The 14,287-nt window shown below is 36.6% G+C and overlaps 2 protein-coding genes across 4 annotated transcripts in view; both read left to right on the forward strand.

Moving 5' to 3' along the window:
- LOC126368690 (uncharacterized) overlaps nucleotides 1-14,287 on the forward strand; it is a 169,409-nt gene that overhangs the window by 76,145 nt on the left and 78,977 nt on the right. For all 3 annotated transcript variants that reach the window (XM_050012800.1, XM_050012798.1, XM_050012801.1), the window contains one exon: nucleotides 875-933. The gene's annotated coding sequence lies outside the window, so the exon portion shown is untranslated. The remainder of the gene's footprint in view (nucleotides 1-874; nucleotides 934-14,287) is intronic.
- On the forward strand, nucleotides 7,359-8,561 carry LOC126368744 (uncharacterized). Its single transcript, XM_050012885.1, has one exon. The coding sequence runs from the start codon at nucleotides 7,657-7,659 to the stop codon at nucleotides 8,494-8,496; it is 840 nt and encodes a 279-aa protein (XP_049868842.1). The 5' UTR covers nucleotides 7,359-7,656; the 3' UTR covers nucleotides 8,497-8,561.

The raw sequence follows: 14,287 nt of genomic DNA on the forward strand, positions 1-14,287 counted from the left end.
GACACTTGTGTTGACGGGGTTGGTAATACCTCAACCCACACGATAGAAGAAGAGTAAAGATCTTATCGACAAATATTAGGTTCCTAAAGTTTCAAATATCTAACCTAAACGCGAAAATAAATTTGATATCAAGACCCATTTTCTAACACAATTGAGTTAAGTAATTTGAAATACGTCTGTTAAACAGCATCCAGGTAGATATGGATACCTACTTAATTGGAATCCAAGTGATGTTTCATTAATCTGAATATTTACACGAGGGATTGTGAAACCACGGACACTGTAATTCCAACTTTAAACTCATTACTGAGGGAATTCGATTTTCATATCAACGTTGATATCGACTTCCATTCTGTAGACTTTCATTTCATATTTTTACAGTTCACAGATTCACTATCAACGGTATTTGAATATGTACGATATTTATCTTGATGTTTTGTATTCTGAACTCTGTTTTTGTTATCTATCTATCTAAATCAGCCTAAATTGATATCCAATTTTGGATGTAGGCCTCTTCCATGTTTTTCCACTTCCGACGATCTTGGGTTATCGATATCCAGTCATATCTTGCGTGCCGTGCGATGTCGTCCTTCCATCTCGTTGGAGGACTTCCTCGCGGTTTCGTGAATGCTCGTGGGCGCTACGATTTGTACGATATGAAGGGAATGTGTCATAGGTATGTCGGTGTTAAATCTTTGTTATGTACGTACAGGATATTTAATTTGAAGAAAAAAAGAAAAAGCCTGATTTGGACTTTAAACGTTTTATTTTGTTTTTAATGATGCTTTTATTTTCTGGTTCCTGCGCTATACTGAATACAGTTCAAAATGTAAGTCAGTTTAGAGGTTAACGATTCAATCGTTTATTGTTACAGGTATTTCACAATCTTGCTGAAGTAACAAGACGTGATTTGCTGTGGAAAGAACAACTATTGTAAGTATTTCACGTTTCCTTTTCTGATAATCAAATAATATACTTACTGTATTAAATTTTGTAACATCCAAATTAACATTCTCTATGATTATCTCGCTTGATAGCAAAATTTGCAACAGATGTAACGTGCTTAGTCAAATTATGTTCGCGCAACAGAAATTTAATTTCGTACATAAATTCTAAGGCCAGTTACGCTCTGAAACGCTTGATTATAAGCAGAAACAAAATTCGAAGAGCATATGGCACTCACAGTTTCTGGCAAAATGTTCTTATAAAGTCGATTAGATTCGTTCTGCCGCCATTACACTCAAGAAAAGTGGTAAGTAAAAATCTCAAAAAGTTTTGGGCTACGTTATGAATTTGTAGGTAACTAGGTTCATATAGCGTACGGTTATTCACAAAGCGTATTATAATCATTGACGCGAGGTTTGCGAAATAGCAACAAAAAGTGTATTTCTGTGTGAGTGACTGTACCACCCTATACATTGGTAGTCTGCTCGGTAGACCGTAACCGTTGCCACCAGTTTTGCTTTTTAAATAGATCGGTACAATGAAAAATTTACTGAGAACAAAGTTATTGGGTAGTCGGTGCTAAATCTCTTCAAATTAGTCGCATAATGACATTATTGAATATATCTTAACCTTGACATAGAACCTTATACATTTTAGGATTCAAGATAAATTATAATATTTTTTTTCGAAGACAATTATTTGAAAATACTACTACATTTACTTCAAAAACAAATAAAATATTTTTAATAAATTTTTACAAAACACTCGTTTTTCCTATAAGTTTGGTGGTAAGTAGGTCTTTTTTACAGGTAAGTACCTACTTACCTGTAGAATACTAATAATATTTTTTATTATATTAATTTTTTTCTATAATTAGCTCTACCCCTTGAAACACTTGAAGTATTTTCAAACTTTATAGAAAAATGAGTGTTTTATAGAAATTTATTTAATGGGTGTGCGGACAAAATGGCGTAAAACAAAAGGGGGAATGGAAAGTATTTAGGGCACGTCCGTCCTACGAGTGGCCACGCGGCGTTGATTTTTAATTAATTTCCATAAAAAAATCTAATGACTGCCAAAATCTTCGAATCCCGATTGTATTATCGGCATTAGGTATTTTTGAATGGTGAAGAATGTTTCTTGTATAACGAGTTTTGTAGTGGTAATAATGCAATTTTTATTAAAATTACTATTATTTATTAAATTATTTACCTAATATTTCACAAAATTATGATGATAAACATTTTACTTATTCATAGTTAAATTGTGCCTAAAACCAAAATGCATCTTCAATATCGTCGCTTTATTGTCAAAATCACGAAAACGCCTTTTTGAAAAAACATATTCCGATGCGATTTTATTAAAAATTGGGACCACCATCTTTTATTTGGGTTGAAGCTAGCGAGACTATACCTAGGCTTTTTTTTAACAAAAACACATCTGTGATTTTTAAAAAAGACGCTTATATGGTATTCGCTATAAGGAGACTTATATATAATTTTTACTACTTCATTTGACAAATTGAATTAGATTTGCACTTGTAAGTCTTGTTTGATATACTACCTAATAGTATCAAATTTATATGAAATTATAATAACATTAATACAGCTTTGTCGACTTCCCGTCTTAAAGTTCCATGCCACAACTCTGTTCAAATATTGAAGGTTTCAAATCTAATCTGTCTTGTATGTTCACCAGTGTTAATTAGAGAACGAATCGGATTACCCTCTACTCATTACCTTAATTAAATAAGATAGCTTTTATCAAAACCTTTTGAAAGGGGAGTTAATGTGGCGACGCGATACCTAAATGAACTCTACAACATCCAAAACTGTTTATTTTCAATGTAAGATTATTGTAGAGTTCCTAATGAATACAAATTCAGTTTTTGTTGAAACCAGGAACCTAGGAATAATTATTCCAACCTAAAATTTTGAAATTAGAATTTTCAACGAATGGTCCGTAAGATAATGAGGCTGAAGACAAAAATATATGAAAGAGAGTATCCAACAAGACACGTCTCTATTAAACAGTAGACAAATTTCCGAAGTAATATAACAAAAAATAAATAAATTTTATATTATTTTACAACATTGAACTCCAAAATTATAATAAGTATGATGTAAAATATTATGTTTGCCAAACGAACCACGAACGGGTTATTAATTCGGTACAAATACTGGTATTTATTTTGGAGTACAAATATTATACCATCGATTAACGACAATACCATTTAGTTAGGTTATCATAAATTACTATAATAACGTTCTATATAGCGCGAATTAAAACAGTATGAATACGGGCTTATTTCATTTATTACCGATTTGTCACCCCTCACACTCGAATAGTGACTACGGTTAGTGCGAGTACCGAGTAGCAAATAAATGAGTCCGTTCGGTTTGATTCATGTGAATGGGGATCCAGTTCCCGGCACCAAATAAAACAAATCAGAGTCCAGCGGGGAGCTAGACCCACCGAATTCACCGGCACACGCTCACGCTGCCAAGCTCAACTACTCCACAAAATACTTTTCGCAAATCCTGATCGACTATTTTCCGTCATTGTTTCGAAACGTCCGATTTGAAGTAAGTAACCAAAAACTTTGCCTTTCACGCTCTATTTCTTCCTCGACGCAATTTCATAATTAGTGCTGTGGTGTCGTTTCTAATCGGATATTTCGGATCATTTCGTGAACTTATTTTATGGGTTATCAAAATTGAAGCACAACTAATATGTCACAGAACCCCACGAATATTTTGTGTCAAAAATACAAAGTGGAATTCCCTAGACATATTGTAACGGTAGTGGGTTGGCGTTTGGCGTAACAATTGAGCTCCGACGCAGGATATTGCGCCCTGCACATCACAACACCTGTATTTGACACTGAAAGGAGTGTTTGACTCACATTATTGCATTTTATTGCAAACATGGCCCAGGAAGTGAGGTCGCAACTTTTCTCTGAAGAGCAGAAACGAGAATATTATTTTGAAAATAAATCTTTCATCGTTATATAGCGTTGACTGCTCTATGGACAGGCCTGAAAATATTTAAATGTTACTTTAGTAGGTATTTTTTCATTTCACGCTTCTGATATTTAGGTATATGAAACACATAAATGACATTATAGTCATAGAGTGTAGGTATATCCCCACGCCACCGCGTTAGAGATCAGCGCAAAATCATCATGATAATGATGATATACGAATATGATAGCTCTAATGTAACTCCACAGTGTTACTAGAACTACCCCCAAATACACCCATCACTTATCATTAAGCTTAGTATGGCGTAGTGCACATACGACTCAAATAATGATTTACGAAGTTTTAATACAAAATGTAAAACATATCCCTTTCCAACCAATTACGCTTGTTCAACCAAATAGATAACACAAATAAAACGTATTTAACCTAAATAAGTACTTAAAAAAATGTGAAATATCAGTCAATCATATCATTTTGTGTTTGAAGAAAAATATAACATAGCAATAAGACATTATCTTAATACCGATGAAATGAATATTTCGGAAAACCATGAACAAGCTAAAACAGAACGATTACTCAAGACGAAAATAATAATCACAATATTGTGGGAGGATATAAAAGAAAACAACAGACATTCAATTAAAATACAAAAGGGCCACTAGCTGAAGCAGAATCGGCATTGGTTCCAGTAATATCTCGCTGAGTGGACGTTATGCCCAGTTATTAGGACTGGGCACTTTATCGTAGATCGACACACTGAATTCTAAATAGCAACCGGATTAACATAGTACCGATACGCAGTATTCAAATCTCAAATGGGTACATTTGGTCGGTCAAGCGTATAATTAAATGTTTCAACAAAGTAGCCGCCTCCATGAGCTTTTCGTTAAAATTCTATTTCAGGTTAAAATCAGATGTAGAAAATGAATTCGGTAATTAATTTCTGATATCAACAGACGATGAGTCGGGATGTAGCTTGAAAGTTTTCATTACCGCTTAATGAAATTAGATTCCTTTTGATCTCCGGAGCAAAATTGCGAAGGTAATCCATCTGACGAGTTCGCGCCTGGGATTATTTACCGGTGGCATTATAATTCCAGATCACGGCCCACACCCGCTGCGGCCACGGGTGTGTCGTGCCCCATATTTGGTTTGTTAAAATCTGCTGCAATTTTTCATGTTTTAATTGGCTCTTTTCCAGAGAGAGTTTCAGTGATTGCTTTTGTGTCAGATAATCTCAAAGGAGGGTCGGGATAGACATTGTTATTCGTTTCAATATTGTGCTAGCTGTGTTACGAAGAAAGATGGCGCTTTTTTCTCAGCCGCTTAAATAATCACGTTCAAACGTGTTGGCTATTTATTTTTGCTGTTTAATTTACCTTTGCTTTGTTCTTGTCCCTTTGTCTTTTTTATTGCACGCCCGGTCGGAGTTCAGTTGGTCGTAATACAGAGATAAGTTTAAAAGAAATGCCTTCTTTAATCTCATTGTTGTGCAAATACTCCAAAACTGCGACCCGGTTTAGGTTTGGAGGACATTATTATTGGCGGATTGCGAACTGGGTCCGTTGAAAAAAGCAAATTACTTTCCACCTTGGCAAGTAATTTCTGTTAAGAGAACGGTTGGCCCTGCACTCGGGACTAATTTTCGTTTTGTGAGTTAAAGAAATTAAATTTCCGAATTTCCTTTTATGAAATTACGATTATACTTTAGTGAAGAGAAAACTTTGGGACTGGAACAGACCAAGTTTTTACGATCGCGGTGTCGTTTCAATGTTATTACGATGTTAAACTTGAATATCCCAGAGCAACGACTGGGAAATTTATCACGTTTTTGAACGGAGATGTGGAATTCATACGGCTGAAAGTATTACTTGAGCGTGTGATTTATGTTGGACTGTCTGATCTATAAAGCGTTTCGTAACAATTCTAAGGTAAATCGAATACTGGTATGGTGCCATAAGGAACTTTTCAGGTTACGTTCTCCAAAAATAATATGGATGGCGCTGTCGAGATTTAATTACCTATTTTTTCATTACTCGGGTACATAATTATTCAAAAATACAATGGACTGGCAGAAGCATTATAAATAAAAACAATTACTTTATGAATAGAATTAAGTTGCTACCTATATTGCTTCTCTTTATTTTGATCAGAATAATAATGGATGCAAGATGTGATTGCGCCTGGGTGTAATAAAAAGGGTCATCACTTATCTATACCGGATGCATCTGTTACTCATGAAATTAGAAGCTTAAACAGAGGAAAATCTTTACAGCGCCATCTATATTGTTTTTGAGGAACGTACCCTGGAAAATCCCTCATAGGCTTTCATGCAGTTGCTAATATTATGTTTGTTTTTGGACATGTTTTTTTCAAGTAGTTTCCCGTTAGGATGAAACCTCGCATGCACCCTGCGAGGGGTTCTGCTCGGCTGACTCTCCGAGCTGACTGAGCACCGGTTCCGCTCAGAAGCCCCTTAATTGGTAAATCTTAGCTGACGCCGCTCTTTGCAATTAAGCAGCCGCTCCGCAACCGGTTCCGACTCGATTTCCATACATGGTGCAGAAATTCTGGTATGGCATCCCATGTAATTTATTTCTGAATCCAAATGAGAAGTAATCACAAACGGGATATATCCTTTACGGGAATTTAAAGACTTTATTTAAAGAAACAGTTAAACGAAACTCCTAAAAAGCTGAAGGCATCTGGAATGCTAAAGATAAATCTGATAAGGAAATGACTAAATGTACAAGGTGGCTTCAAAATTATCGTTAGTTATATTGCGGGTACTTAGTACATTATTCGTCTTAAAGACGTCAAAATGATTTCTTTAAGCCGACGCTTCATTGAATACCTACTAAATTCCTATTTACAGTTTGCCTCTTTAAACAGACTCGTAATTTGATACTTGGCTATTGACTTTCTTATTATCAGGAAATCGGATCAACCATCTTTTTATCGTCCAAAGCATTCGAATTTGTGTATCGATCTAGTATGTAATTGAAACTGGTGACATTCCGGTCACGTAGCCCGTAGCCCGGGGCAGGGAGGGTACCGGGTACTCAATACATTATCTTTATCAACGGCAAATCAATTATCGACACGTGTTTGTTGCTGTGATAGTTTCCTACGTGTCTGGAGTTTGGTGTAATTGATATTAAATTGAAACAACCTTTAATTTACAACAAAGGAAGTTGCTTCCATTATTAATAAAATGAAAAGAGGAAAATCTCCTGGACACGACGGGCTCAGCATCGAGCACCTGAAGCATGCCGGAGTCCACCTGCCTAGGGTACTGGCTATGTTTTTCAATTTGTGTTTAAGTCATCGTTACTTACCTGATGACCTGATGTATACTGAAGTCGTACCAATAGTTAAAGACAAAACGGGGAGCGCCTCCGACTTGTCCAATTACACGCCTATATCGTTGGCTACTGTAGTGGCCAAGGTGCTGGATAGCTTGCTTGACAACCGCTTGGGGAATATCGATCTGCATGATAATCAGTTCGGGTTTAGACAGGGTCTTTCCACTGAGAGTGCAATCCTATGCCTCAAGCAGACTGTTCAGTACTACACGGTTAGAAAAACGCCGGTATATGCCTGTTTCTTGGACCTGTCGAAGGCGTTTGACCTGGTATCATATGATCTCCTATGGAATAAATTAGAAAATGAATCTGATTTGCCTTCAGAGATCATATCCGTTTTTAAGTATTGGTACGGTAATCAGATGAACACTGTCAAGTGGGCAGGCGCGCGGTCGGACGTATATAGGTTGGAGTGCGGGGTGAGGCAGGGGGGGTTGACCTCGCCCAAGCTCTTCAACCTGTATATGAACCGGCTGATCGGTGAGCTCAACAGTACCGGAATCGGATGCCATGTCGATGGTATGTGCATTAATAACATTAGTTACGCGGATGACATGGTGCTTTTGAGTCCATCGATAAGTGCTTTGCGCAGACTGCTAGGCATATGCGAAGGATATGCGGCGTCCCATGGGCTCAGGTACAATTCCAAAAAAAGCGAATTGATGGTCTTCAGGGCCGGTACTAGGACTTATTCGAACGTGCCTCCTGTAAGACTGTGCGGGAGTCCATTGGTTCAAGTTGAACGTTTTAAGTACCTGGGCCACTGGGTTACCGAGACTCAATGTGACAACTCGGACATTGAGAGGGAGCGTAGGGCGCTGGCTGTCCGATGCAACATGTTGGCACGCAGATTTGCACGTTGTGGCAAGCAGGTTAAGGCGATGCTTTTCAAAGCTTACTGCCAATCTTTCTACACGTGCAGCCTGTGGGTCAACTATACGCGGAAGGCGTACAGCGCGCTACGTGTGCAGTACAATGATGCGCTCAGGATACTGTTTGGACTTCCGCGATTCTGTAGCGCTTCTCTCATGTTTGCTGAAGCGAGGATAGACTGCTTCTATACAATAATGAGGAAGAGAGGCGCCTCGACCCTAAATCGAATGTGTAAGAGTTCGAACAGTATCCTGAGTGTGCTGATCGGCAGGTGGGACGCGCCTATGTTCGCGCGGTGGATGCGATTGCACACATCTGGCAATCGTTAACTTAGTTTGTGTTTTCTACTAACAATAGGTTAAGACTGCATTTTTACTAACAACTATGGATTGTAAGTCTGAAATAAATGATTATTATTATTATTATTATTTAATTTATCGGGGTTACTCTTGAATTATTAAGTATATTACCTACTTATAATACAATATAATCATTGTGATCATCATCCGGAAATCGTCCACTGCAAGGCTCGCCACAATGACTGATTTTCTGCTGTCCCCTCCCTACATCCTTGGTATTTACTCATCATCACTAATTTAAGAGTCACTCTCTTGTCGGTGTAGCATGATTGCTACTTTTGTATTTACTATACCACTTGCAAAATAGTATAATATACTGATTCTGAAACTATGAAAAATCATTCTAGACTACGAAGATTCTAGTCTTAATATGTAGTGAGTATGCACCTCTGTCTGACGAAAATTAGGAGAATAGATTTATTAAATGTGCTGAGTGAAGGCATTGGCAGAGTGATAGAGAAAGTTAATAAGCCGTCAGTTGCTCAAAGGGATCGGAAAGGCACTGATGGAGGCCAAATTACCGATATCCACGCTCAAGCAGAATAATGAAAAGTATGCTGAATTGCGAAAACTGCAAAAGGGTTCCCAATGAATGCCCGATTGAGTCCGATTAATTAGCCTTTTTGCTTTAATTAAGTAAGCGAGCAGAAATAGATAAATGCGAACTGCGCTGTATAGGGTGTTTGAACTGCAAGTCGAGGTATTTCCTAGGTATATAATGTATGGTATTTTATTATTTTAAAACTATTGAAGTTTCTTTGGTTGAGTTTGCTATAAAAAGGTCGAGTTACATCGTCTTCAATGTGGTTTTTGTTAACAGGAGTCGTTTACATCTATTAATTAATTTAGCATAAGCAAACTCGATTACAACTCCCAAAAACCTTGTAGACGATAAAAAAACAGCTTCCTTTTCATATTTTATTCTTTAAGGTAAAGATAAGCATAGAAAGTTCTTTTGCGGAATAAACGAGTTAAATCAACCATAAATTTGCTCTCAATGGGCGTCGCGAATAAGTTATCATCGGCAGTTAGGCGAGCGGGCCGCAACCGCGAATTTTATCTTCCGATAAGAGCCCTTTTCCTCGAGTTTTCAAACATGAAAACATTTCGTTATGTCATGTATATCGTTAAGTACTCAATTCTCAAAATATCCATTACAGTGTGTTTTGTTCAGATATATTCATAAATTTTCGCTCTGTTTTCGTTACGACTTCCATGAACAATTTTATGCGAATGCGTCTGTACCTTTGTAACGAATGTGATACCTACCTATGTTAAGATATTAGAACAAGTATCCCTTTTAGTTTATGTACATGCGCTCACGACTATATTCCTATTGGGGTAGTCAGAGGTTCATTCATCGCAAGATGCACTAACTACCCACACCTCACCGAGATTTGTATTAGACCAACGTGATAGGTTTTGTTTATGTACTATTATTATGTATCCTTCCAAAGATTACACTCGTCTTCCAAATAGAGTCATGAGGACTGTCGCTGGGTAGCGGTAGAGTCACTTACAAAGCAATAATCGAATAGAGATAGTTCACTATACTGGTTTACTATACGAACTAATTAAACAATTCGTGACGTAATTGTACGCAACTGAGAATTAATACGAGTCGTGAGAACCGCGTGTGTTGCAAATTGAGACAATTATACGTATTCCCAGCCATTAGGTGGGGCTGTCGCATGCATGAAACATTTCTTCCAACTAACCTACATTTAATGCTACGTACGAGTATATCACCATCAGCCCATTAACGTCCCCACTGCTGGGGCACAGGCCTTTCCTATGGATGGATAGGGAGATCGGGCCTTAAACCATCTCGCGGGCCCAGTGCAGATTGATGGTTATTAACGACTGCTAATGCAGCCGGGACCAACGGCTTAACGTGCCTTCCGAAGCACGGAGGAGCTCGAGATGAAAACTTTTTTTTGTGGAGACCCATCCTATGACCGGCCTTTGCGAAAGTTGCTTAGCTTCAACAATCGCAGACCGTTTACCGCTGCGCCACCGGGCTCCTCAATATATCTCCCTCCTATAGAAAATTGGTGGCCCGAAGAATTTAAAGAACAATTCGAACAAGTCTGTTGTAAATATGCCATGAGAGACGAATTTTGAAGTGAAATAGACTGAGTACGTATCAGTTATTTAATTTAGATGTATTAGCGCCGAAATTATATCATCTGGAAATTCTGTGAAGCATTATCCTCTACATTAACCTTTTGAGATCAACATCAAATATATACCATTTTAGGCAAAATAATGGTTTATTAACTGGAAATTTCATCTAAAACGTTGAACAAAAGGGACGTGCCCTATGTTCCGAGATAATAGCTCGTCAGATTACTAAGGAGCTAATACTTAGTTCGTCATTATTCATTGGGAGCCGTCTTATTACATGCGTACTCAGAGTAATCAAATATTCTGAGACTGTCAAAATGAAGCAAAATGACAATTCTGAGTTTAGGAGTATCTGTTCGTATAAAGAAATGATACCTTACGTACGTCCAGATTTACCACTACCTACCTTACCTACCATACCTTATGTGTATCTTCTTAATTCTTTCATATTATATCGTCTGTTCTGAGAACTGGAGGGTTAAAAGGGTCACATCAAAGCAATTCATCTAAAACAGCAATATTGCTGTTTGAAATTTGTTCGCATTGCGCACTTACTTTTATATGGGTAAATGTCAAATGCCAATATCGCTTTTTTAGATGAATTGTTTCGATGTGGCCTTTTTAACCCCTCAGTATTGTATATTATTATAATACCTACCTGACGTGAACGTGTTATCTTCTGCCAGATACTAGGCCTTACCTACTTATATAGAACATAACAGATCGGTCTAATCTCGACTGATACATCACAAGACTAACGAACGTCATAACACTGGCTTCTGTACTTTGACAGCTATTGTTAAACGTTGTCAATATCGAAATATAATCACTAATTGTATTGAATTGGATGGTTTTTTATAACAACAAACGAATCTTGGTTCGTAATGGAATTCGAAATCTACTATTTACCAGACTGTGGGTATACACGGTGTTGAGGGATGATTCAGACCATGATTCTGAGTTGATATCAAGTGCAGAAGTATTGAATTGAAAATATTAAAAAAAAAACACAAAGAAACATGAATTCAGAATCATGGTCTGAATCATCCCCTTCAGTATTCGTTACGATGTCACTAACACCCTTGATAATGATGTAAACAATAATAGATTAAGATCATGGTAAGATTTGAATCGTCCTTTAAGCGATTTTACACAAATATTTCAGCAATTGATTTAAAAAGATATTTCGTTAAAACATTCCGTTCTGTTGTTTTCTCTACAGAACTGTGCAACAAAACAAGAAGCGAAGCGTTCCGCCACAAAACAAATAGCCAATCCTCAAGTTTAATTCCACCGAACATTAACATAGCCTTTAAACGAAGCACGTAAAGTGGTCGTATCTCTCACAGGCGATAAGCTTCAGCATTTGCATCCAACTATAAAGTGTAGTAGTTTACAGTGTACATCGCAATCGCCGTCGAAGGCAACTTTATAGATTGCAGAAGATATTCCCACGAGTTATCGCAGACAAGTACAGAGGACTGCGTGACTTGTGGTGTTTGCCAGCAATACTAGCCCAATGGTGGGCCACAGTTTAGGAAGACTTTTCATGGACAGTGATGTCCCCTCCCGTGAATGTTCCCACTTTGGGAATATTACCGGCAGTCAAAAGGCGTAAAAGTTAGGTATGTAAAAAGAGCTTTATCCTAACCTTTAGGCAAATAAGATCAGAGTACAAGAAAGAACAATTTGAAAAAGGCTTTTTGGCGGGAAACGGGAACGGGACAGTTGCTTTCTTCATTGAATAATCTAAATAATTAATACGAAGTGGTGTTTTGTGGTTAATGATCGCATTAAGTTAGTCGCGAGTGTTATTATATTGGAGTATTCAATAAACAAAGTGTATCTGCCTATTTTCGCTTCGTGTCAGGAAGCCGCTTCATAACTCAAAAGTTTATGTGGACTTTTGAGTTAATTCGTTTGGGGTTCGGAGTAGGAGTCTGCTCCGAGAGTGGGGGCTTAGGTTTCATCATCACCACCTTTCATCATTTCATTAATCATCAAGAAAAAAATACGTCAGACATGGCTGTATGGGCATAGTACCCTTTGCCTTGCCCCGGGGAAAAACAAAACAAAAAAAAAACAATTTGAAAAAAAAGAGGCAGCCAATTTCCTCACCATTAAAGAGTTTTTACAACGGGAACGTTCCCGGGAACGACACATCAATGTTCACGGAGAATTGGAGATTTGATTGCTGAATTTGTTGATTCAGTGACATAGTTTTCCATATTGGTTTTGATAATGATTACGCCTTATCATATTTAACTATTGTAGCAATTTGAATATAGCTGCCAATACCAACGAATGAATTTTAATAAGTATACATATAAGTAGTAAGTAAGTATTTTTTTAGTTCTTTACACGCAAATGCTGTTCGTTATTATTATATTAATATATATTCTAAGTGTGTTGTTTTGTATGTATGGATTTTTTCTGAAATAAAGCTTTATTATTATTATTATTATATGCAGAATTATATGAAATAAAACGACAATAATTTATATTGTTATATTTTTTATTTTAAAGCAATAGTCACTTAATTATATCATAAGTAGTATATTATAATTATAGGTATCTATTTATACCCGTAAACACATATTCGAATGTCTACGTTAACACATAAATGGAGGTGCCTGTACGCGTTGACTCGTCTGTCTATAGAGTTGCGAGAGAAAATAAATGATAGAGGAGAAACTCACACCTTAGCGTTTACTGGAGCCACTAAACAGAAATCAGAATCATTTATTCAACGTAAATATCATGGATATACTTGTTGAAGGTCAATTTATCATTTTTGAATCATTTCGCAAGGTGTTATGGCTGAAGAGAAGAAATGACAAGAAACTGCAACAGCAACACATATTTTAAATCAATGAAGGTAATGTTAATGAAATACATTACAAGTTGTTTAATAACTAGAGGAATACATTTAATACCATGCATTTTTATCATTTAGAGAATTATTAATCTTATAATAAGCTTTTACACTGACAAATTCAAAATATTATCTGATATTTTATTGTAAAAACGTATACATACCTAATCCCAAATTAATATTTTAATTTACTTAATCTATAAGTTTGAGTAGCATTTTCATTTTTATTCGTTATATTATAAAGTATAAACTAACTTGCGATTTTGTTACTATGCGACTGTTATTATTAAAGTATCTAATAAGCTTCTAAGCTGGACAGGGAGGGAATAAAAAACAGAACACTTCAATTGGATGACTTCCCGGGAATGTCGTAAAATCCGACAGAGGTATTGTACCCTTTGGATATGCGTTAATTATGTATATATGAATGTGTGTAGTGTTGCCTTTCTACTGTCTCTACTAAATAGATAAATTAAATTGGAATTGACATGGCTCAATTTGTAACAACCTTCAGCCATTTCGATCATTTATATTTAAAACATAAAAAGTCTCTAAATGAATGCTGTATGAATGAATGAGTCTATAAATGAATGCAGTTTTGATCAGAAATCAGAAATCAGAAATCAGAAATCAGAAATCAGAATCATTTATTCAACGTAATTATCATGGATAAACTTGTTGAAGGTCAATGTAACATTTTTGAATTTACGTCATTTCGCAAGGTGTTATGGCTGAGGAGAAGAAATGACAAGAAACTGC

The sequence above is a fragment of the Pectinophora gossypiella genome, chromosome 8 (genome assembly GCF_024362695.1).
Source record: "Pectinophora gossypiella chromosome 8, ilPecGoss1.1, whole genome shotgun sequence".
Taxonomy (NCBI): domain Eukaryota; kingdom Metazoa; phylum Arthropoda; class Insecta; order Lepidoptera; family Gelechiidae; genus Pectinophora; species Pectinophora gossypiella.

What these genes read in the sequence shown, in the direction of transcription:
- LOC126368744 (XM_050012885.1), top strand. Translation starts at nt 7,657, where the DNA reads ATGAACACTGTCAAGTGGGCAGGCGCGCGGTCGGACGTATATAGGTTG.